This window comes from Anabrus simplex, chromosome 8 (assembly GCF_040414725.1).
Source record: "Anabrus simplex isolate iqAnaSimp1 chromosome 8, ASM4041472v1, whole genome shotgun sequence".
NCBI lineage: Eukaryota > Metazoa > Arthropoda > Insecta > Orthoptera > Tettigoniidae > Anabrus > Anabrus simplex.
The window spans coordinates 231,203,126-231,229,529 of NC_090272.1; the positions used below are offsets into that span (position 1 = coordinate 231,203,126).

At 39.7% G+C, this 26,404-nt stretch overlaps 1 protein-coding gene across 1 annotated transcript in view; it reads right to left on the minus strand.

The window, feature by feature from the left end:
* Window positions 1-26,404, minus strand: part of LOC136878738 (glutamate receptor ionotropic, kainate 2) — a 494,017-nt gene that overhangs the window by 133,098 nt on the left and 334,515 nt on the right. Inside the window, exons 4-5 of the mRNA XM_067152195.2 lie at window positions 5,678-5,853; window positions 3,952-4,005 (exon numbers count right to left, since the gene is read on the minus strand). Of these exons, the coding sequence (XP_067008296.2) occupies window positions 3,952-4,005; window positions 5,678-5,853 (230 nt within the window). The remainder of the gene's footprint in view (window positions 1-3,951; window positions 4,006-5,677; window positions 5,854-26,404) is intronic.

Below are 26,404 nucleotides of genomic sequence, written 5' to 3' on the forward strand. Positions count from 1 at the left end.
GAGGATTATTTCCCGAAAGTGAACTGAGATACAGCGTATTCATAAATGAAATTTTATAGAATAGAGTACTCCCATCTTCTAGTTTACCCTTACTTGACTATTGCTACGCTGAATGTAATTTATTTTGTCTAGAACAACATGTATCTTCAGTTTCCTTAGCTTATTTAATGCTTACTTTTGTATCGCAAGTCATTTTGGATTATCCTACCAATAAGAACATACCTTACATAGCAACTGAACTATGAGCAGAATATAATGACACGACCATACGACCATGTATAGATTACTACATTTGACGTTAACTTTTAACCTACTAGTCCTTATATTCATTATTCTAGGATATGCATGCTTCTTATCCATCTTATTCCTGTCCTTCATTATTCCCGTTTGTATTTCTTTTGGCGTTTTTAATTTCGTTTTTCCACGTACTTTCTAAAATTATAAAAATGTTATTCATGAAATTTTATAAATAAGTTGTCAGTTTGCAGCGAGCTACACGTCAGTAATGCAGTGAGCTTTCAAATGTGATATGTTGCATGTCTGGTAAATACAGTAAATGTGTAGTTTCCAGTAAGAACACGTGTAGTTTCGATTATCCGTGTTTCTCGGTTATCCCTGATGTCTAGGCTCCGTATTAAAAGGATAATCCAGAGTATGCTGTATGTTATATGGACAAGGGTCCGGAAAACCTTCATTTCCATGCTAGAATTAATTTTCTACAACACTACATGGTACATTAATGATGGGAAGCATATAGCAAAATAACATATCAGCATACCACGTGAAACTCTTTCTCATATGAAATGTTAAAAATGCCCTCTTGTTTTCCGGAGATTCCTCAGCGCATCCGGAATTGAATGCGACAGGGGGTTCATGCATGTAAACGGAACAGAACATTTCCTGTGTTATGATGGTACGTTCTGTTCCTATGCGTTCCCCCATGAAATGAAATGTCGTATGGCTTTTAGTTGCCGGGGTATCCCAGGAAGGGTTCGAATCACCAGGTGCAGGTCTTTCTATTTGACTCCCGTAGGCGACCTGCGCGTCGTGATGAGGATGAAATGATGATGGAGACAACACATACACCCAGCCCCCGTGCCATTGGAATTAACCAATTAAGGTTAAAATTCCCGACCCGGCCGGGAATCGAACCCGGGACCCTCTGAACCGAAGGCCAGTACGCTGACCGTTCAGCCAACGAGTCGGGCTGTTCCCCCATTATTAATGACGATGATGCTTGTTGTTTAAAGGGTCTAACATCGAGGTCATCGGTTCCTAATGGTACAAAATCAGACGGAATGTAATGACAATTTAAAAATCCAAAATCATCCACTGACCAGAATTCAAAACGAAATGACGAAGAATGAATGGATGGACATGAATTTAAAACAATCAGTGGATCCGACCCGTAATGACCCACATTCCCAGAAACTAGTGTTAAACAATAGTAATACTGACCACGGGACTGCTTCTAAACCACAATCCTGAATCGATTATGCTTGTAGTCTAAATCCAGGTCATCGGCCCCTCATAATGGTACTTATCGCTAGGAAAGCAGAACCATGGTATTTGTTATGTTACGGTACTAATCAAAACCAGCGTAAACTCACGGTATTCCACACATCACGGTACTACTCACAGGTAATGTAATACGCACATGTAACGCAGACCTATGGTGTTCCTCACATAGGTGTACTAACCACAGAGACTCGTACAATCCCGTGGAGTCCCGCATATAGTGGTACTAATCACGTGTATTGTAAAACCCATACTGATTCACCCTCTGCTGCTACTAATCACAAACCTATTGTGTACCTAACATAGTGGTATTACTCGCAACTAAAGGCGACCCATAGTCTTCCTCGCGTGATGGTACAAATTACAAGTAGTCTCATGGTTATAATTCAATCATCCGTTGGTTGCCCCTCTTAGTCGCCTCTTATGACAGGCAGCCGATACCGTGGTGTCTGCGTCCCCGGTCCACTCGGGTTCCGTCGAACTTTGTAGCTGATAATGAGATTTAAACGCAAATCTCTGAAGAAGTACTATTTAAAATTTTACTAAAATGCTTTCTGCGTAGTAAGTGCTGCTTATCCTAGGATTCTCATATTGGAGCGAGACTGATATAAACTTTAAGTACAATGGCTGCAGCATTTGGGTCGATCCGTCTGGTTCAAGATTATATTAGCGCCACGGAGGAATCTCCTCTGGTTTTATGAGTTCCCTGCTAAGAGCTCTTATAATGAGCTTTAATATTCCTGTACAGGGTGGTTATACTGCGTAGCAGGAAGAAGTCTTCACGAGGGAGTGGAGAAGGAATTAAATAATATAATTTAACAGCTTTCATCCCTTGTTGAAACCAAAGGAAAGTGGCTCAAGTGGGTCCCTCTAACACTACTGCATGCGGACTATGATTCGAAATAATGCTATCCACAGGCTGAAGCTTTGAAAATAGGATAGGGAAATTTGAATCTGATAATCTACAAATGTAGTTATTGATAATGTGATGACAGAAGCAATTTCGAGGGAGTGAGTTGATTATGAATACACAATTGATCGTTTTATAGGCATTCGCACGTTGGCCAGAACAACCATTGTCTTCCGAGGGCATCAGTGTTGCGAATTATTAGATGTTGGATGGCTGAAGTAATCAATTGGGGCGTTGACATGGGAGAGGTAGAAAGTAAAAAAATCCAATTTTCCTTTTTTTCACGGAAAAGTAGTAAACACTCATGCCAATGCCATTAAAAATGTAGCGAGTCAACTGGTAGAATAGATTTGCTTCTAAGACCGACGCAAATGGAACCTCTGTTAAGTCCACGAGGTTTGGCATGGAGCAGGTAATAAGTCAGCCCGTGCCTCTGGTGCAATTGGATATAACCTTTGCCATTTGTTGACAGTCAACTGCGTGTAAACCTTGTTTATAGTTATTATGGTTTGTCATGGCCATAATGCGTCTGAAACCTATGCCATTGAAGTCGTTATTGCCAGCATCTTGACATGACGTTCATGCTAGTCGTTTATTTTTATCAATAGTTATTACGTGTGTCCAACAATGGTTCCAGAAGAAGTTGCGGAGAGATGCTAAACATTCTCAACTATTTCATGTAATCATGATGACGCCTGTGGATTTTTGTGACTTCGCCATGAGATATGTAAATACGCAACACCTCTACTGTGAGTTGGATAAGGATTTCAAGAGCTGAACTTCCATCACTCAAGACAAGGCAGTCATTGAGAGAGAAGGAGCGCAACATACAGTTCTTACAACCACTTGCCGACTTATTGGCCATGCTGGATTTCTTCGATGAAAACTATCGTGCGTTTTACCATGAAATATGTGCTTGAATCATACACTTCAAATGACAACTTGATTAGACAGTGATTTTCACAATGTGTCTTAACTTTGTGTGTTGAAGTGATAAATGGATAACTCCTTGATTTAACGTGATATTTCTTCAATGTCATCTAATTCACAATGGTGGCAGAACTATTTTTTTCCTTGTAAAATTCAATTTTTATGAATTATTTCCTTTCCTGTGTCAATGCCTCAATTCTACAACCGGAACGCTGGCATGTTATATCAACCTAAGCTCTTCGCTGTTGTAGAACAGGCACGCCGAAGTGCAAACCTTAACCGAGTGAAAGAGTGTATGGCCGCGAGAGAAAGAGGGAATATAACAATGAAGAGTGCAGAGACCGGTAGGAGCCGACAATGTGGGCGACACCGGAAATCAGTAACTGAGCTACAGTACACAGCCCGATTGTTGTTACTTCATGTTATCTGGAAAATGTAATTTATTTTATTTTTTCAAAATGAAGGCTTTGCAAGGCTGTTACAGTAAGTTTGTAATGTTGATATTTAAGTTTAAAAAAAAAATCAAAATAAGAGTAGGATAGTCAGAAAAGATTGATTTTCCCTTTACTTAAGAAAAAATATAAAGTACTTACAAATGTTGTAAAAAGGTAATGGTACTTGTAGTCGTTCATTTGAAGTTGCAGGATCTGTGGACAAAAAAAGGAGCATCATAAAGTGAACATTTAAATCTCAACCTATTCAGAATAATTAGTATAAAGAAGCAATACTTCATGCAAAACTATTCTACCACATTCTAGATCTATTTATACAGGTCAGATAGTTTCATATAATTACTACTAATTACTACGTGGGAATGCTGGAAGTTAGTTCAGATTCATTTTCTAAGAAAGTTTCTGCAAGGATTGACGTGAGAAGGGAATCCCACTACGGATAGTGCTAATGCAGCAAAGGGAGATCGGAAACAACGTTGAGCGTTATACTGATAGTCTCGGGCCGTTGTCATTTTATCAGCTGTTGAAGTTAGCGAATCACATCGCTTCGCGGGCGAATTCAAATGAGCTATGCGAGGCGGTGGTGCTAAATCTGAACATGACTTATGACTGGCTCAAGAACCGTGACCAGAAATGAGCATCAAACACACCGCGGGTTTCACCCAGTGTCACCGTACAGTACATACTATGGCGCGGAGGTTGTTCTGATCCCTTCCCTGTTGAAGTTCTTCCTTCGATTGGTCCTTTCAAGCCGGTCTTAAGCCAGGAGCAGATTTAGGAACACCACCTCGTAAGGACTATTTAAATTCGCCCGCGATACGATCTGATTGGCTTTCTTCAGTAGCTGATAAAATGACGAAGGCTTGAGATATCGAATTATTTTTTTCATATTATTCATCAGTATGACCAACACTCTAATACACAAATACTCAGTTCACGTTGTTCCCAACCACCTTGTACAAGTTATTTTTCTAATGTGATAATACTCGTCTATGTCATTCTCTTGTTATTAATGCGATTTTACCTCTTTTCAAGAACTCAAACGTGAATTCCAGACCAAAATTAAATAAACAATGTCTGGGCGTGGCAATGTCCGCCCACGATGTTTCTTCTTGTTATTGGTTTAACATCGCAGTAACAGATCGGAGGTTTTCGTCGACGGAAGGATGGGAAAGGACTAGGATTGGGAAGGAAGTGGCCGTGGTCTTAATTAAGGTACAGCTCCAGCATTTGCTTGGTGTGAAAACGGGAAACCACCGAAACGAAATAGTGTATGTAACAAAATGTGTGATGTGATGTTACCTAGCAATAGTACCTTGAGAGCTGCACAAGCCTTGGACATCCGTCACTACTTCACATCACAGCCTGCACGGTTGCTAGGTAACATGGCGTCACACATTTTATTGAAAGACATGTTTATGACCGTTTGATTTTCTGAAAGGGAAATCAATATATATTTTGTAATCATAGCAATAATATTCAATTTATCTACTTCATTTTTAGTACTTAAGTTAATTTTAATTTTAATTCAATTTTTGTTTCTATGTTATGTTTAAATTAAATACATTTCCTTTTGATTTTAATTACTCATAGTGCTCTGTATGTTATTTTAATTTTATGAAGGCGTGTAATTGCATGCTTTGACATAATAGCTTGTACAGAAATGAACTCGTATATGTATTTTCAATAGCCGTGGCCTTGTTAGATTCAATCCATGTTGGGCAATATTTTACAATAAATATTCGTTGATGAACGATTCAGTTCAGTTAAAAAACTCTAAATACTACTAAGCACTTACATGAACTCCCTATTACTCGTATCATCGAACATACTAATTTTTCTAATATCTCGATTAAAGTCAACTCACCCCCCTCAAGAAAAGGTGCATGTGCTCTGGCCTGGTGTCCACCACGAGGTTGTAGATCTCTTTGCTCTTGATCTCCTTGAGAACCGCTCGGTAAGTGTCGGGATCTGCTTGCCTGAGATGGATCTCCATATCCCTGTTCGTAGGTGACCGAACCAGTTCTCGTAACTTAATGAGACCTGGAACAAAGAATATGACATAGTCATACAGATCTGCTCGTGCGTATGAAACAATGACACAGTTAACTATGAATATTAGGTGACCTGCACTTGTAACAGTAACTGTTGTAAAAGAGTTCCACTTCCATACATTCTAGGAAAAAATCCGTTCTACCGCGCGGTGAGGGCGCGTAGCAGTGAGCTTGCATTCAGGAGATAGTGGGTTCGAACCCGACTGTCCACAGCCCTGAAATTGGCTTTCCATGGTTACCCATTTTCACACGAGGCAAATACGGGAGCTGTACCTTAATTTAGGGCATGGCCACTTCCTTCCCACCCCTAGCCCTTTCCTATCGCATAGTCGCCATGATACCAATCTGCCTTGGTTGAGGTGTTAAGCAATGTTTTGACCCCCGTTAAAGGGGGCCGGAGAATACATCCTCAGTCACCCTAGCTGAATCTGGCATAGTTTGCACTTACCCGTGCCAGTCTCCTCGATCTGACCTTTCGTTAACTCTTGTTCTTTTCCGACCCCTATGGTATCGAGACCTAGGGAGTCTTTCATCTTCACGGCCTTCGCTTTCTTTTACCGATATCTTAATTGATCGAAGTGTCGCAATAATTCCTTTTTACCTTATGATTAGTGTTCAGAGAATGGCTTCATTTTCTATTAAAACAAAAATCACCAAACCACACCACTTCATAGAAAATTAAATTAAAAAGTGACCATTTTCCCCTTGCGAAAATCAAATGATGAAAAATATGTCTCTCGGTCTTGGCCATCCGACAATAGCTGCTACTTTTAGATGGCCACCAGGCGAAGGCACAGCCTGCATGGTTGCTAGGTAACAATACCTTACATCACACGGTTTGTCGCGCTACGTTACACAAATTTTCGGATGACTAGAAGTCATCTTTATGTAGAAAAAATTCTTAAAGGCCCACCTCCATAAATTTAAAATTGCTTCCTTGCGAAGCTGCAGCGAATCGCTACTCTATTTTACGTAAAAGCATGTACTCTGTCTGTACCTCTTGAATATTAACGTGCTGCGTAGTTTTATACCGATAGGGGCAAATATCGCACGGCAGGGAGATCTATTCACGTCAGGTTTTTAACTGCGGATTGCGCGGCTGAATCACTCGGTATATCATGTCCTCACTCTGTATCAGAGCTGCGTGAACTGCAAAGTGGCTGGACTGTACTGCAGACCCCACTTTGCCGTAGCAGAGAGATAATCTCCCTTTCTCACTCCCCTCCAAATACCGATCAGTTCTCACACCTTACTTATCTCTCCTCTCCAATGCTTTTGCAGTCAAACCCACAAATGACGGCAAAATTAATGACACTCACACAATTTTCCATTTCTTTTAAGATTTAAATTTATTCCCTTCTGCTGCAACAAAGTTAAAATTTGCCCGATATTACAGTCCTACCATGAAAAAGATTTTATTTTTATTAAACTGAACACAACACTGGAATGACAGTATTGTCAAATCAAAGTTTTATAACGTATCGCATATTCAGTTTTGCTTCAACAATTCTGGTCTTGTCCGGAAATACAGTCCAATTTACACACAACCTTAAATTGACATCTGTGTATATAAAATAACATGTCCTGACTGATTCATCATCGCCGAGCCAAAACTACTGGACATTAAAGAATGAAATGTTGGGGATACATTCATATTACAATGTTGATATTCACTAAGGGAGGACTTTTGGATATTCCGTCGCTAAGGAGTGAAAAGGGGAGGGGGTGAATTTTTGAAATGAGTGTATATCTCGAAAACTGAACAGTTTAAGGATATGAAAATTGGTATTTGGAATCTCCTTTAAATAAAGAAACACGTATTTTTTGTTTTCGGAAAATCTTGTTAAAGGGGTGAAAAACTGTTAAAAAGCGGTTGACTACCTTGTATGTGGATACTTATATCTCAAAAACTGAAGATGTTACAGTCATAAAAATTGGTATTTGGAATCTCCTTTAAAAAATAAAGAAATACGTAGTTTATGTTTTTGGAAAATGTACGTAAGGGGTGGTGAGCAGGCGTGAGAAATGGAGTGAATTCTTAAAATGAGTATGTCTCAAAAACTCAACGTTACAGACGTGAAAAATGGTATTTAGAATCTCCCTTAAAATAAACACCTTTTTGTTTTGTTTTCGGAAAATCCAGTTACAGCAGTGTGATAGGTGAATGGAAGCGAACTTAGTAGAATTCTGTTTATGGCGATACTTATACAACAAATACTAAATATGTTACAGACGTGAAAAATGGCATTTGAAATCTCCTTTAAAAATAAAGAAACACGTGTGGTTTTTTGGAACAATCCTCTTAAGGAGGTGGAAAATTTGTTGAATAACTTTTCGAGGATACATATATCTCAAAAGTTTTAGATGTTACAGTCATGAAAAATTTTATTTCGAGTCTCACTTAAAAATAAAGGAACGCGTATCTTTTTAGTTTTTGGAAAACCCACTTGAGGAGGGGGAGGTAAAAGGACTGAAAGAGGGGTTGAGTTATATTTATTAGGATACTGATATCTCAAAATCTGAAGATATTACAGACGTGAAAATTGGCATTTGGAATCTCCTTCAAAAATAAACAAACACGTACTTTTCGTTTTCAATCAATCAATCAATCAATCAATCAATCAATCAATCAATCAATCAATCAATCAATCAATTTTGATCTGCAATTAGGGTAGTCGCCCAGGTGGCAGATTCCCTATCTGTTGTTTTCCTAGCCTTTTATTAAATGATTTCAAAGAAACTGGAAATTTATTGAACATCTCCTTCGATAAGTTATTCCAATCACTAACTCCCCTTCCCATAAATGATTATTTTCCCCAATTTGTCCCCTTGTATTCCAACTTTATCTTCATATTGTGATCTTTCCTACTTTTAAAGACTCCACTCAAACTTATTCATCTACTAATGTCATTCCACGCCATCCCTCCACTGACAGCTCAGAACATACCACTTAGTCGAGCAGCTTGTCTCCTTTCTCCCACTTCTTCCCAGTGCAAACTTTGCAACATTTTTCTAACGCTACTCTTTTGTCGGAAATCACCCAGAACAAATCGAGCTGCTTTTCCAGTTCTTGAATCAAGTAATCCTGGTGAGGGTCCCATACACTGGAACCATAATCTAGTTGGGGTCTTACCAGAGACTTATAAGCCCTCTCCTTTATATCCTTGCTACAACCCCTAAACACCCTCATAACCATGTGCACAGATTTGTACCCTTTATTTACAATCATATTTATGTGATTACCCCAATGAAGATCTTCCCTTATATTAACACCTAGATACTTATAATGATCCCTAAAAGGAACTTCACCCCATCATCGCAGTAATTAAAACTGAGAGGAATTTTCCGATTTGTGAAACTCACAACCTGACTTTTAACCCCGTTTATCATCATACGATTGCTGCTGTCCATCTCACAACATTATCGAGGTCATGTTGCAGTTGCTCACAATGTTGTAACTTATTTATTGCTCTTTACAGAATAACATCATCCGCAAAAAGCCTTACCTCTGATTCCACTTCTTTACTCATATCATTTATATATAAGAACATATAAAAGTCCAATAATACTGCCTTCAGGAATTCCCCTGTTAATTAGGCCTACTACAGGGTCAGATAAAGCTTCCCTTACTCTAATTCTCTGAAATCTATTTTCTAGAAATATAGCCACCCATTCAGTCACTCTTTTGTCTAGTCTAATTGCACTCATTTTTGCTAGTAGTCTCCCATGATCCACTCTATCAACTGCTTTAGACAGGTCAATCGAGATACAGTCCATTTGACTTCCCGAATCCAAGATATCTGCTATATCTTGCTGAAATCCTACAAGTTGAGCTTCTATCTGCCTTCTATCGAATTAGTTATTAATTTCGCAAACATGTCTAATATAATCAGAAAAAATTCCTTCCCAAAGCTTACATGTAACGCACGTCAAACTTACTGGCCTGTAATTTTCAGCTTTATGTCTATCACCCTTTCCTTTATACACAGGGGCTACTATAGCAACTCTCCATTCATCTGGTATAGCTCCTTCAACCAAACAATAATCAGATAAGTACTTCAGATATGGTACTATATCCCAACCCATTATCTTTAGTAGATCCCCAGAAATCTTTTCAATTTTATCCCCTTTTCTAGTTTTCAGCTTTTGTATTTTATTGTAAATGTCATTGTTATCATCTAATCCGTTGTTAACATCCAAATCCAATTAAGGGTGGGTTTTTCTAAAATCCACTTAAAGGGGGTGTAAGAAGTACTGACCGAGCTCGATAGCTGTAGTCGCTGAAGTGCGGCCAGTATCCAGTAATCGGGAGATAGTGGGTTCGAGCCCCACTGTCGGCAGTCCTGAAGATGGTTTTCCGTGGTTTCCCATTTTCACACCAGGCAAATGCTGGGGCTGTACCTTAATTAAGGCCACGGCCGCTTCCTTCCCATTCCTAGGCCTTTCCTCTCCCATCGTCGCCATAAGACCTATCTGCGTCGGTGCGACGTAAAGCAAGTAGCAAAAAAAAAAAAATCTTATGGTGAAAATGTCTTGCACCAGCGGGACTCGAACCGGCTAACAACGGTGTCAAACAATAATTACTTAACGTGACAATAATCATGACCACCAGGTGAGTTATCAGAACAAAATGGTTGAGCGTCATGTGATATAATGTTGTTCCATATTATGAAATCAGTATAATCGCGTGTTTTCAGTTCATTATTTTGGTGTTCTGCATTATTTTTTCTTAGAAGTTCTATATGTCGATACCACCTGTTTACTCTGTATTGCCCGAGACCGACAAACGAATGCCCGTTGTTCGTATTTCCTTAAGCTGTTGTGACAAATGTTCGCCACCTTCCCTCACGATGTCAGGTATTGTGTTCCAACTAAACCGTAATGGAGTGGTAGAGATCCTTCCATTGTGTACAGCTGCGTCATATCAGAGAGCTATCAGAATGCGAATGAGATATGACGTCCCTCGTGGCTACAAGAGGCGGAGAATGAACGCTGACGTGGCGCTTATTTGCAATGAGAAGGCCATACTGAGTAGCACTTGAAGACTGCTGCGTACCACTTCCTTATGGTTTTGAGTTACAGCTGGGATTACTGCTCAGAAAATAAGAGCAAACGAAAGGATAGGCAGCTATCGATAGAGGTGGTATTAATCGGGTTCCGAATAAACATGCACTGACCCAATTGCATGAAGACTATGAACGTGCCCAGTACTGTTATATTCAATGTTCTATTTTCGTTCCTATTAGCATCGTAAGTTCTATAACAAGAACATTTAGGTTTCCCTAAATCTAAAGAAGAAAACCGTCTCACCCAAACAGTATTCTCATGTCTCTGATGTAAGTTTCACCAAAAGGAAAAGTCCTTTCAGTTTTAATTACTATGCTGGTGGGGTGCAAGCACCTCATCGGGATCACCGTAGTACGAGAGTGTTAAATAGGCTAAGGAAAGATCTTCCTTAAGGGGTCTGGTACAGGTTACCATGGTAAAATTTTAACAAAATTCAATATTTTTTCCTTCAAATGCACAACAGTTACAACAATGAAATTTTGTGCATATGACACACTGGCATTATTTTATACGCAAAACAGCATTATCATCATGTTAAAAATAATCTGAGTATTTTTTCAAAATTCAGAATTCAAAATGGTGGTTGTTCATCATACAAGGCCGTTTTAGTGATAACTCCTGTAATTTTCAACATTTTTAGGTTCTGTTAATTTTATTTTATTGAAAATATTTTTCTTTAAAAATTCAAGTACTTTCAGCAATATACCTTAACAAATAATATTTTTACTATTGTATTGAAAAGAAAATGTAAAAAGTTTACAATTTTTTGCTACATTTTTAAAGAAAGTATCTTAGAGAGAGAGACATGGATTTACATCATTTTGTAGATATAGTAAGCATAAATACACACAAAAAATGTCATTAGTGTACGTCAATTAATTTTTGAGTTATTATTAAAACGAATGTCAAAAACACAACTGTAAGAAAATGAGCGATAAACATTTGTGCATAAATATTGGAACAGGAACGCCCGTACTTCCATTTTTCGAAGAGCATGCATAACGTCAAGGCGTGTACGGTTCATGCTTAGAGAGTATGAGAGAAGGGTAGTGAAATAAATTTATGATTAAAGTGGAACTTGCAGTTTATTCAAGAGATAAGCAAAGGAATTATATCACCTTTTACAGATGTATTGTGAGATTGCCCTTGAAGGTGTGGAAGAGACGTTGTTCTGCGGCGTCGGCGTCGTCTTTCGTCGTCGGCGTTGTCCGCGTCGTTGGTGTTGTCTCAGCACTGGACGTTGACGGCCACTCGAACCTGAGGCAGATCGTGCAGCGTGAAATAGCTGTTAAGGAGCGGAGAAATGAAGAACTTCCGCACAGAATGTCAAGGGAATCTGGTGCGACACCTTTCTACCGCACTGCGAATTAAGGCGAAGCACTTTTGAATAGTTTCCACAGTAAATGGTGTTGGACGCACTTTTGAAACAAAGATGAAATCAAAGTCACAGTTCCGTGAGAATAATGCAGTAGGCACTATCATACTTGAAATAATAAACAATGAAAGCAATCTGGAACCTTCCGAGATGCAATAATTAAGCACTTCACTCAATCTCAAAAAAATAAATTAAATTCTTTGGATACAGTCTCTGTACTGTATGCAATGAGTACAGCACGCACACACTCGTTGAAATGAATTAGAGCTTCTACGAAAAGAAACAGTTGATGACAGTCCAAGTTCTGTTACGTCGTAATTCCTCAGAGGCAAGGTTATCACTGACGCGTAATTTTAGACAGTTTTATGAGGGGAATTGACATAGTGAAAATGAAAATGAAAACCTACAACCTGTTTTCCAGTCATTGACCGGGTCAGGGATGTAATGAATGAACCATATATATAGGCTATTAGTACGATGGGGTGTGTTGCTGGAATGAAAGATGGCAGGGAAAACCGGAGTCCTCGGAGAAAAACCTGCCCCGCCTCCGCTTTGTCCAGCACAAATCTCACATGGAGTGACCGGGATTTGAACCACGGTATCCAGCGGTGAGAGGCCGACGCGCTGCCGTCTGAGCCACGGAGGCTCTAAGTGGCATAGTCTTTGAATGAAATGAAGGTTGGCACAGTTTATGCTAGGAAATATTAACACTGTTTTTACGCGGAGTGATAGACACAGTCTTTGAGGGGAAAAAAGTAGACACTGTTCTTTACAAAATAACGTGACACTGTTCGTAAAAGAATTGTTCAGTCGCTAGGGCACAATCTTTCGAGATAGCTTAACACGGTAGAGGAAACAACTACAGCACAGTTTCAAACGTACAGTCCCTTTAAATTCACGATCCACAAACGAAATACAACTGCACAGCTCTACAGACTGATAGAAACGAAAATAAGCTTTCGTTCACGCGCAAAGTCAAAGTCCACGGAGAAAGCTTTCAACACTAACACTTTCGAACCCATGTACTCATCCGGACAGAGTAACGAACCGTATAACGAGGCGACGATGTGCTTGCTCGCACACACACACTGAGTGACACACGCACTCATCGCATACTGCACACTGCTTTACTCAATTTTTTTTCGGGGGGAAGGGGACGAAACCCGCTCCCCCCGCGTGACCATCGACTCAATCTACATGGCCTCCGACATGCTATTATATCTAAGAAGAAGAAAGAGATAGCAGGGGAGGAGTGGGAAGTGATACAAGGAGTATCTGCCGGTTTCCGAGTCAGACTCGCTACCACGGCAAGAGTTTGTGTTACGTAAGGTAGTGTTGAAGTGTGGTATTGAAGGGTCAGAGAAAAACCATATAGGCTGAAAGAAGAAAGAGCCTACATGTAAAACCTGACGTCTTTTGATAGCACATGCAAGGCTGGCGACTCCCTTTTATTGCCGAAGGTCGGACAGCGTGGTTGCGCATGTGGGCATCTAGAAACATTTATATCTCGGTCATCCTTCCGTCGATTTACATGAAATTTTGGCTAGCAGCATTTATTGTTCAGGCCTACAAGGTGACGTTCTCGAAATTACGATATTACGTTCCGTTCATGATGAAATGCCATAGAACAAGAGAGAACCTTCGGTGTGACGTCACTTGGCCTTGGCTGGCGTTCTGGAGCAGTGCTAGTTTGCATGCTGTTTCCCACAATGCCTGCGCGCTCGGCGCTCGTTTTGAATGCATACAGTCGGGTGTTAGCGAGTTCCTCTCATGAAATACATGAACGTGAATGCTCGCAGGGCATTACCGTTTCAATATTACATAGCATTAACCTTGCTACTGACGTTAAAATTCCCCTGCAGCATAAGTTGTGTATTATGTTTCTGATTTCTGTGCACTTTCTTCCAATCTCAGCTTCTTCTTGCTTTTCCTTGCCTCTTTTGTCGCTTGATGTTTCCTTTTCCCTGGCTTCGCTACTCTTTTTTCATCTTCATCACACCACACTGTCAGGACGAACACTGGTTGCCTTTTAACTCAAAAACTGTGCCGCATAATGACATTTTTTATTTACCAAAATGTTTCTAAAGGATAGGAGCATAAAATAAAAAATATATTGAAAACTGATTTTTTAAGGTCATAAGCTGTACCGGAGCCCTTAAGGTTATCACATTATTATTATTATTATTATTATTATTATTATTATTATTATTATTATTATTATTATTTATTTATTTTCCTTAAATTGTACATGTACAATTTAGGGGTGGTAGATGGAGAAAGGGCAAGCCCCACATACACGGAAGTGCCTCCATCTCCACATGTGTACATAAACTCTACTGAATATTTACATACAAACTTATGTAGACAATTTTAAATTTACATATTTACACTACAAACACTGTACCCTTAGAATAATAATTATCTTGATTTATCCTGAAAATATTAGAGTAAGAACACCCAGCCATTTATACTCTCACTCAGACCCCTGTATACACACTCATTCACAACCACTCACACCCGCGCACGCATACACATTCGCCCACATACACCTGTACTTGCACCCATCCTTCTTGCAATTCTAATTTATACAAGTTATATACATCACATATAGGTTTATATTTACATATACATTTTCTTTACTTCGCGGAGGAAGTGAGGAAGAGGAAGTAGCTTTACCTCAGATGGTATAACGTTCCACGTACGAGCAGCCCTTGAGTAAAACCCATTTAAATATGAGGTTGTTCTAGCGAAAGGAGGGACAAGAGTTGGGGTTTTAAATAAAGGTTAAGCATTTCTTCATGTAGTTATGAAGTTATCTAGGGGTTGTAGTAATGTTGTAAAAGAGAGGGCGTATGGGTCACTCCTAACGCTCCAGTTAGACTAAGAGACCCTCACCAGGAGTACTTTATTTGAGAACACTACCTGCTCAAAAGTAACCGCACACCTGTCTGAAATTGCACTTAGACTTCACCCGTGTCAAGTTCCCTATTATTGGACATTAATATGGGGCGGGTCCACCCTTCATCTTTAAGACGGCTTCAACTCTGCTGGGGACACTTTCCATGAGATGTCTCAATGGCAGGCCATTCTTCTTCAAGAGCCTGTCGTAACTACAAAGACGCACGCACGCGATGCTTCCAATTGTGTACACTGTTTTACTTACAAAGTATATACGCACATTAATTAACCGCCATCTTGACAAACAACTGACAGTCGCATTAGCATGTCAAGCGATTACCAACACAACAAAATCACAACATTAATTCACACACTTGAATAACGACTTTCACTAACAAGTCTTACTAACAACTCTAACTCTCAAAACCGTCCCTTTCTATACCTTGCCTGGCCAGGTTTCTAAAAAAGGATGACACAACATGTCTTCTCGTATTTTCTCGAGTCTCCATTAATCTATGTACAAATGATTTAGAACATTCTATAAAGTTCTAGTGACAACGATGTTTTGTTCTGGAATATTAAATAAACTTACATTAAAAAACTCTTATTAATATACTTACAGCAGATGTATCATTACATAACCTCACATATTTGGTTCAAAAGACATATCATACAACACACAAATAATAAATGATACGACCACGATTTATACGAAATAAAGTCCTTACATAACTACGTTTTCTCTTTTTTTTTTCTATTTGCTTTACGTCGCATCGACACAGATAGGTCTTATGGCGACGATGTGACAGGAAAGGGCTAGGAGTGGGAAGGTAGTGGCCGTGGCCTTATTTAAGGTAGATCCCCAGCATTTGCCTGGTGTGAAAATGGGAAACCACGGAAAACCATCTTCAGTCCTGCCGACAGTGGGGTTCGAACCCACTATCTCCCGGATGCGAGCTCACAGCTGCGCGCTCCTAACCGCACGGCCAACTCGCCCGGTAACTACATAAATAATAATGATAATAATAATAATAATAATAATAATAATAATAATAATAATAATAATAATAATAATAATAATAATAATAATAATATCACAACATGAATTCACACACTTGACTTACGACTTTCGCTAACAAGTCTTACTAACAACTCTAACTAACTCTCAAGACCGTCTCTTTCTACACCTTGCCTGGCCAGGTTTCTAGAAAAGGATGACACAACAACCCACTTTCGCCATCTACCCAGAAAGCAAATGACTTGGCGTTCTCCCATCCAAACTCTCGGGGAGTTCCAAATAGGTCATGTTGCAATCTCCAGGAGAAACAGCCCTGAGATTATGAATGTCAAGGTAAAGAAAGGCATCAATGTGGCCTCAGATCATTATATGTCTCTTATGAAATTCAAACCAATTCCCGCAAACACAAGGAAGACAACCAAACAGATCACACGCTTCGACAATTATAAATTTCGGCAAAGGGCCGAGGAGTTCCAGGAGAAGGCTAGACCAAATGACTGTGATTTTAACAACACCAAAAGTCTCCTTGGTGAGGCCGCCAAAGACGTTGCAGAAATCAAGAGAAGCAAAAAGCCTGCCTGGTCCTGGTGGATTGGTACCTGCGAATCAGTCCTCAAAGAAAGACTCAATGCGTGGAAAGAATACTACTCTACGAAATCAGAAAATGATTGGGAAACCTACAAAACCCAACGTGCCCAAGCAGCTAGGGTGTTCAGAACTGAGAAACGTAAATACGAAAAATCTCTCATTGAAAAGATAGAACAAAACTTTAGGAAGAATGAAAGCAGAGAGTACTACAGAGCCTTCAAACGTAAACTCACTGGCTATGAACCACCATTTCTATGCTTTGGGCGAAAGGACGGCACACTGGCGACGTCAAATGAAGAAAATTGCAGCATTCTGGCAGACTACTTCCAGAATTTACTTAACTGCTCTAAACCGCAAAGCCCCATTGAGACAAAGGAACCCTTACTCAGGTACCCAGATTCCAGACCACCCGACAGAGATGAAATCAAGCCCCTCATTGCCCGTCTCAAAATTAACAAAGCACCGGGGGAAGACTCAGTAGTAGCAGAACTATGGAAATATGCCCCAGAGGAATCACTTGATATCTTGCAAAAGCAAATAGAAGAAATTTGGAACAAGGAGACCCTACCCGAAGATTGGAAAATAGCTTTGATCCATCCATTACACAAAAAGGCAGCATGAAGAACATCAACAACTACAGAGGAATATCTTTGCTACCCGTGACTTACAAAATTCTATCACTTGCCATCCTGGAGCGTTTGGAAGCACAAGTCGAACATCAAATAGGTGAATACCAAGGAGGGTTCAGAAAAGGTCGCTCAACAGCCGAACAGATCCAAAATATCAAAACGATCATCAGATATTGTACACTAGGGTCCAAGCAGTATGTGTCTGTCTTTGTGGACTTCATGAAAGCGTACGACTCCATTGACCGGGAAGTACTGCTAAACATCTTAAATGAATTTGGAGTTGATTTGAAACTGCTGGCATTAATTAGAGCCACCCTGACCGATAAAAAATCGAAGGTGAAGTTCCACGGACGTCTCTCGCATTCCTTTGACATCAAAACAGGAGTCCGACAAGGTGATGGGCTATCCCCGATACTCTTCAACTGTGTTCTTGAAAAGATCATCAGAAACTGGCGGGTGAGATTAAAGGAAACCAACTACAGTCCATTAAGAATAGGAACCAAATCCAAGGGGATCGCAACAGACTGCTTAGCAGTTGCCGATGATATTGCTGTTCTCTCAAACGACATAGAAACAGCTAGACCTCAAGTTGAAATTTTAAAGGAAATTGCCGAACAAACTGGTCTGCAGATATCGTTTGAGAAAACAGAAGTAATGACTAACATCAAAGAGGCTCCACCAAAACTCCATAAAAAATACGGGGACATCACCCGAGTAGACAAATTCAAATACCTGGGTGAGATCATCATGAAAAAAGGACTGGACAAAGAAGCACTTAAGGAGCGAGTACGCAAACTGGAAATAGCCTACCAAACATCCCGCACAATCTACAACAAAAAATGCCTTTCCCAAAACACCAAGATACGTCACTATGAAACAGTTCTGAAGCTAGTAGTTCTATATGCAGCCGAAACCCTGCCTCTAAATGCCAACAAAGGACTCCTTGAAGAACTGGAGAAAAAAGAACGCAAAATTGTGAGAGGAATCTTGGGACCAAAGTACAGAAATGGAATCCATCAAAAGATAACCAACGAGGAAGTCTACAGCAAAATAGAGAAAATTACCGACACAATCAGAAAAAGACGGGCACGATTATACGGTCATCTGAAAAGAATGGACGGAAGAAAGTTAACTAAAGAAATCTTTTTTGATTCAAACCCAAAAACCACAATTCCCTGGTTTAGAAATACCAAAGAAGACCTGCAAATGCTACATATCTCAGCTGAAGACGCCCTTAACAGAGATCTCTTCCGCAAGAAAATATTGACGAACGGGCTAAACCGAGACGAGCAACCGAAGAGAAGACGTGGTACCCCTTGGACAGAGGAGCGTAAGCAGGCCCACTCACAAAGAATGAGGGAAATTTTGGCTCTAAAGAAGGCCAAGTTCAGTGTCAAATGCAACAAGACTTAACGTGGTCCTTGATGGCCCCAGCGAATTATATAATAATAATAATAATAATAATAATAATAATAATAATAATAATAATAATAATAATAATAATAATAATAATAATAATAACTCTTACTAAACGAGCTCGATATTTTCAGCATTTACCCATGGGTTTAGAGAATGGTATCCAATTTGTACTAGTCCATTACACTTGCATAAAGCCGAAACCAGAGAAGGTGGCGATGTTAGTAGCTGGGTTGTGGAGCAAAATCGGCGTTCTAACTCACCCTAAAGGTGTTGCATTGGCTTCAGGTCGGGACTCCGGGCAGGCCAGTCGATTTCAGGAATGTTATTGTCCACAAAAAATTGCTTCACAGATGCAGCTTTACGACAGGGTGCATTGTCATACTGATCATCGTCTCCGAACTCAATGTGTTCATATACTTCATCATTTAGAGTTTTCTTAAGCGCAATAAGGGGAGCACATCCTAATCACGATAAACACCCCCATAACATAACACCAACTCCTCCTTGGCACTACACAGGATTGCAGGTAACGTTCTTGAGGCATTCGCCAAACCCAAACACTTCCATCGGACTGCGTGACTCATCACTCCACTGACCAGTGGCGTCGCTCTTTACACCACCTCAAGCGTCGCTTCGCACTGAGTACAGAAAATGTTTGACTTACGATCAGCAGCTCGACCATTCTACCTCGTTCCTTTTAACTTCACGACGCACAGCCATTTTGCTGGCTGGACTGCTGATAGCACTTTGGAACTCACGAGTGATTCCTTCCACTGATTTCTTACGATTTTTCACAACCAACCTCCGCAATACTCGACAGTTCCTATCCGCCATTACGTGAGGTCTGCCTTATTCTGGTTTAGCGATTGTTTCTTCGCGTTCCACTTCACAATCACATCACCAATAGTCGACCTGGGCAGCTTCAGAAGGGTTGAAATGCCCCTGATGGATTTGTTACTCAGATCGTATCCAATGAAGACTCTACGTTCGAAGTCACTCAGCTCTCCTGACCGACCATTCTGCTGTTATGGCTTCTCTATTGACAACACAACACGCTCCGCTACCTTTTATACTGGTGCCCCCCTATTGTGACGATGTTCGCTGTTTAAAGAGACCTAACACTGAGCTCGATAGCAGCAGTCGCTTAAGTGCGGCCAGTATCCAGTATTCGGGAGATAGTAGGTTCGAACAGCACTGTCGGCAGCCCTGAAAATGATTTTCCGTGGTTTCCCATTTTCACACCAGGCAAATGCTGGGGCTGTACCTTAATTAAGACCACGGCCGCTTCTTTCCCAATCATAGCCCTTCCCTGCCCCATCGTTGCCATAAGACCTATCTGTGTCGGGGCGACGTAAAGCAACTAGCAAAAAGAAAAGACCTAACAGCTATGCCATCGCCTCTAATGGTACTATATGCAACGAAATGAAACGATAATTAAAACTCCACTGACTAAAATCTAAAACGAATGATGATGACAAATGATAATGAACCCAAAACGATCAGTGGATCCAATGTACAATGCCTTATTTTCTGAGATTATGCTTTTTGACTAAAGGGGTCCAAATTCTTGGTCACCGGCCAGAATTAATGGTACTAATCACAGGTAACGTAGACTCGTGATGATCCTCGCATAGTGGTACTAATCACAGGTAATGCAGAACCGTGGCATGTCACACATAATGGCACCCACAGACCCATGGTGTTCCTAACATGGTGGTACTAATCGCAAGTAACGTCGACCCATGGTGTTCTACACGTAATCACAAGTAGTTTCAAGCTTCTAATTCTATCATCCCTTGATCACCCCCTTTTGTCACCTATTAGGACAGGCAGAGGATACCGTGGTGCATTCTTCATGTGCGTCCCCCACCCACAGGGGGTTCCCCCTCTGGTGACATCTAGGGTGCAATTCCTCATTACATAGCGTGTCTCCATAATTTCATACAGCAACACAATTTATTCTGGGTGATTTCGGACAAAAAGTCGTGCTATGAAAATGTTGCAAACTTTGAGTTGGGAAGACCTGGGAGCAAAGAGTCGAGCTGCTGGACTAAGCGGTATGTTTCGAGATGTCAGTGGAGAGATAGCGTAGAATGACATTTGTAGACGAATAAACTTGAACGGAGGTTTCAGAAGTACAAAAGATCACAATATGAAGATAAGGCTGGGATTCAAAAGAAAAATAGGGCTACATTTTCGTTTGTGGGAAAAGGAATTAGAGACCGGAATAACTTACGAAGGAAGATGTTCGATTGATATCGAGAGTGCTCACAACGATAACGATTGCTACTGAAGTAAAAGTTCCATGCAGCCATAGACGATAGATGTTAAGACATGAGTTTGCGGCGTTGTGGTCTAGAACTCTGTGTGCGTACGGTTTATGTCAAAGAGCTTGAGACTCACCGTATCACGGACTAAACACGTGCGTAGAGAGCCATTGACTCTCATGAAAACATTCCCTAGTCATCGCTAGTCACGTTATTGTCGGGAAAATAAAAATATAAAAATCAAATTCTACTTCGTGAGGAAGCGAATCATCAATTCATTTGTGATTATTTTGTGATAATTTATGAACTGCAAGTCATTACAACCAAGAAGTAATCAGACTGAAAAATGCCGTTATTTTATATATGTTTTATGTTTAATTATAACTATTATTCGTCAATTCATTTGTGATTCTTTTATTACGCTGCGATTTTATAAATTTTATAAATATTCTTAAAATAAATAAATAAATGAATAAACTGCACCCACACCAGGACCAGTTGATAGTAGAACAGGAAAAGATTCAAAGGAAAGCAGCTCGATTTGTTCTGGGTGATTTCCGACAAAAGAACAGCGTTACGAAAATGTTGCGAACTTTGGACTGGGAAGATTTGGGAGTAAGGAGACAAGCTGCTCGACTAAGTGGTATGTTCCGAGCTGTGAGTGGAGAGATGACGTGGTATGATGTTAGTAGACTAATAAGCTTGAGGGGAGGTTTTAAAAGTAGGAATTATTATAATATGAAGATAAAGTTTGAATTCAAGAGGGAAAACTCGAGTAAATACTCGTATTCATTTATAAGAAGAGCAGTAAGGGATTGGAATAAATTATCACGGGGAATATTAGATACAATTCCAAGTTGTTTGAAAACGTGTGATGTTTGGAACATCACAGCATGTACCAAAATTATCGAACTGTGTAATCAATAGGAAAGATATATATATTTAATTAGTGGTAGGTCATTTGTAATTATTATGTTTATATATATATGTATTTAGTCATCCGTTTAACATCATCATCTCATTTCTTTGTATCACGGCTATAACGTATTCTGAACGAACGACTTCTTGAGTAAGTATTAAAACATCATTCGTATTAATAGCTTGCTGTAAATTTCCAGTAGCAGAGGTCAGGTGACCGGACTCACCATGCTAATTTTAGCCCACTACCAGGAAATGTACGTCATCAAGCTTGCAAGACACCTTAGCCTTTCCATACTCTGAAGAGATAGTTAAAGCCTTGTTAACGCCTACTTTTCGAAGTTCGCTACCTGACGCCTTGATTGGCCGGGAAAGTTCAACCTACGTGAATGGACGTTACAGAACAGGATGATGGATGTACAGCAATGGAGAGTAGAAGGGATAGTACATCAGATCTTGCCGGACCATGTGATATGCTTGATGGAGGGAGACTTTGGAGCCTACATACATCAACGACAAGAGATGGTGAGGGCTTTTTCTATCGGACAATTCTAATCTATTCTATCATTACATCGGAGGAGGGCTGTACATCTTGACATCGGAGAAGGTCTTAACTGCTGAAGATCTTAACTTAGTTCACTTCGTATCTGAGTAGACCACTACTCAAAATTACTCTCATTGAGACCTGATTATCGTAATGATGAGAGTTAAAGTCAACGAGAGACCGGTTTGACTGGTATAGGACGGGAGAAATGTTGTTATGTATTTAGTTATGGTACAGTTCTGTGATACGAAAGAATACAAGTGTAATCTCTCCCTGAACGTAACCCAAGGTGGTTTTGCTATTGAAATTAGGACTCATTACAACTTTATGTAAGGAGTACTGTAGGAAGTGTTAAAATCAAGAAAGTCGTAGTACAACTTGTGGACTTTGTACAAATCAGAAATAGGACTGAAACCAACAACAAGAGATGACGACGCCTGTACGAGAGGTCGATCGAACATCAGGTGCTACACAGAGCGTATCCAGCTAACAGAGTCTACAAATGGTGAGCTAATGGCATAAATTACTGCAAGTCTCCGCGTAACAATTCATTTTCTTAAATTTTATTTCATTCAATTATTATTTTGCTTCCGTAAGTTCAAGATTTCGTAAATACGCCGTCACGTTTTTCATCCTAATAAATAGTTGTTTTAATTAGTATTTTCTGAAATTATTATTAATGATTCTTACCTTCCAAGTTAGTGTGTACTTAATGTTTAGTGTTCCGTCACCCCATGTCTGGGACTATTTAGAGTATCATTGCGTATTATTATTATTATTATTATTATTATTATTATTATTATTATTATTATTTTATCAATTATCAACTATCGTCTTCAAGCCATAAGCTTGAAGGCTGGCGCCCATGAGATATTGTTTATGGAGAAGTAAATGAGAGATTATTTATTTATATTAAAATTAAGGTGACCCGCCACGTCACATACTGTCACACATCTGTGAGCAAGGGTGGGTACGTCACAAACGTTTAAGAAAGAGATGGGGAATGTGGCACCTGAGCTACAGCTCTAAATGCAGATCATTGATGACTGATTGATCGAAATAAAGAATTAAATTGTAATGCAAATAAATATTAAGTGCCTTACCTTAAACTATTTTTATTATTTTACTGCCTATTACTCAAATTTCAAGTGCTCATTTGCGTACATATTTCAGTCTAAGTAAATGCCTGAACTTTCGGGATCTGCTAATCACACAATGAAATAGTAAGTATGAACCGTAATAAATTTCAGTACAATGCAATGGAACCAGCACGCAATATTCGAGGTAAACTTTCAAAAGCTAAATATGGTACGTGACTGTACTAACACAGTCTCATACAATCTGTTAAAATAAAAGTGTATCTCACTCGCATTAGTTAGAAATATTCCCGGAGTACAAGACTGTGTGCAAAAAGCCCGAGTTCTATTTCTGTTCGTACAACGCGGAAAGTAAGTGATCGCACAGAATCATTAATCTTTTATTGTACTCCGAACTGTCTGGCCGGAAGTAAGAAATGGAACAAGATGCCACATTCCTTCTCTTCTTTTGTAGTGTGCTCCACACTTGTCATGCTGGCTTCCTGTCGCGTTATTCTTGGCTCAGTCACAGTTCGTAACTCCTAAGCGTATGCTTGCTCCGGAAACATAGAATACTCCCCTTTGGTGGGCTTTTTCTAAGTTTATACTTCTTGTACATCTACTTTCATCCTTCCATAGAAATTCTAACATCAGTTAGTTATTTCTTTCCGTTTAATGTATTTGATAACCCCGATGTTTCGCACCTTAAAACAGCAATTATCGCCACTAGAACTAGAATAAACAGTGTTATTGGCTTGAAAAATAGTTTAACCAAAATTCTGCAACAGTCAAATGTAGAAACTCAGCTTTTGTTTCGGAATCACGTTTTAAGTCGATTGCCTGCTCCTGAAGGGAATCAGGAACCAAATCCAGTTCTATTCTGAATAGATTTTGTGTCAACTGAAGGAATGTATCGAAAGTAGCGTCCAACTTCGGTTTTCAAGGATGACTAATGTTCTGAAATCAAGCTCTTCAATTCACTTGAAATTTAATGGAAAACTTTGTGTGTCATCAAGAAGCTCATTAAGTATAATCGTTACGTGTACGATTTAGCAGTGATGAAGTAGATTCTTTTCTTTGTCATAACTTTTTACTGTTTAGCAAATTCAAGTGTGCTTTGCATTCCTCACCACACCTCCCTAGGGGGCCGCGCCCCAAGGTTGAGAACCGTTGGGTTAACATATATCCGCATATGACGTCATTGTCATCAATTGCATTCCGTTACCAACCCGCGTAGAATACACAAATTAACAGAACAACAGAGGTAATGAATCAGCAATGGAGACAGTTATTGGCGGGAACTTTTGGCATTAAATGCATTGCTGTCTCAATCCGAGGTGCTGCTTACTGGTTATTCATTAGCTTCACGTCCACACACCAATGGCTTCGCAACTATCCGGCATGCTAAGTTAATTTAGCTTTTCTCCACTAGCCTATATAGAGTGGGCTGCTATCACACGGCAAGAACAAATGGTTTTTTTAGTAGGTCCAGGTCCATCTCTGTCATTGGTACTCCCTGTAATAATTAAGAGGGGAATTCCTCAGGGAAGTATTATTGGACCTTTATGTTTTCTTATATATATAAATGATATGAGTAAAGAAGTGGAATCAGATATAAGGCTTTTTGCAGGTGATGTTATTCTGTATAGAGTAATAAATAAGTTACAAGATCGTGAGCAACTGCAACGTGACCTCGATAATGTTGTGAGATGGACAGCAGGCAATGGTATGTCTATAAACGGGGTTAAATGTCAGGTTGTGAGTTTCACAAATAGGAAAAGTTATCTCAGTTTTAGTTACTGCGTTGATGGGGTGAAAGTTCCTAGGTGTTAATATAATGAAAGACCTTCATTGGGGTAACCACATAAATTGGATTCTAAATAAAGGGTACAGATTTCTGCACATGGTTGTGAGGGTGTTTATGGGTTGTAGTAAGGATGTAAAGGAGAGGGCTTAAAAGTCTCTGGTAAGACCCCAACCAGAGTATGGTTCCAGTGTATGGGACCCTCACCAGGATTACCTGATTCAAGAACTGGAAAAGATTCAAAGAAAAGCAGCTCGATTTGTTCTGGGTGATTTCCGACAAAAGAGTAGCGTTACAAAAATGTTGCAAAGTTTGGGCTGTGAAGAATTGGGAGAAAGAAGACGAGGTGCTCGACTAAGTGGCATGTTCCGAGCTGTCAGCGAAGAGATGGCGTGGAATTACTTTAGTAGACGAATAAGTTTGAGTGGCGTCTTTAAAAGTAGGAAAGAACACAATATAAAGATAAAGTTGGAATTCAAAAGGACAAATTGGGGCAAATATTCGTTTATAGGAAGGGGAGTTAGGGATTGGAATAACTTACCAAGGGAGGTGTTCAATAAATTTTCAATTTCTTTGAAATCATTTAAGAAAAGGCTAGGAAAATAACAGATAGGGAACCTGGACGACTGCCCGAAATGCAGATCAGGATTGATTGATTGATTGATTGATTGATTGATTGATTGATTGATTGATTGATTGATTGATTGATTGATTGATTGATTGATTGGAATATCCCCTCGAAAAATAACTTCATAAACGGGAACGAAGCGCGTTATAACAGTGTATTTTACGACTTCCAATAGGAAATAGTACCAGGAAATAGTACCAATAGGATATAGTACCAATAGGAAATAGTACCAGGAAATAGTACTAGGAAATAGTACCAATAAGAAATAGTACCAGGAAATAGTACCAATAGGAAATAATACCAGGAAAG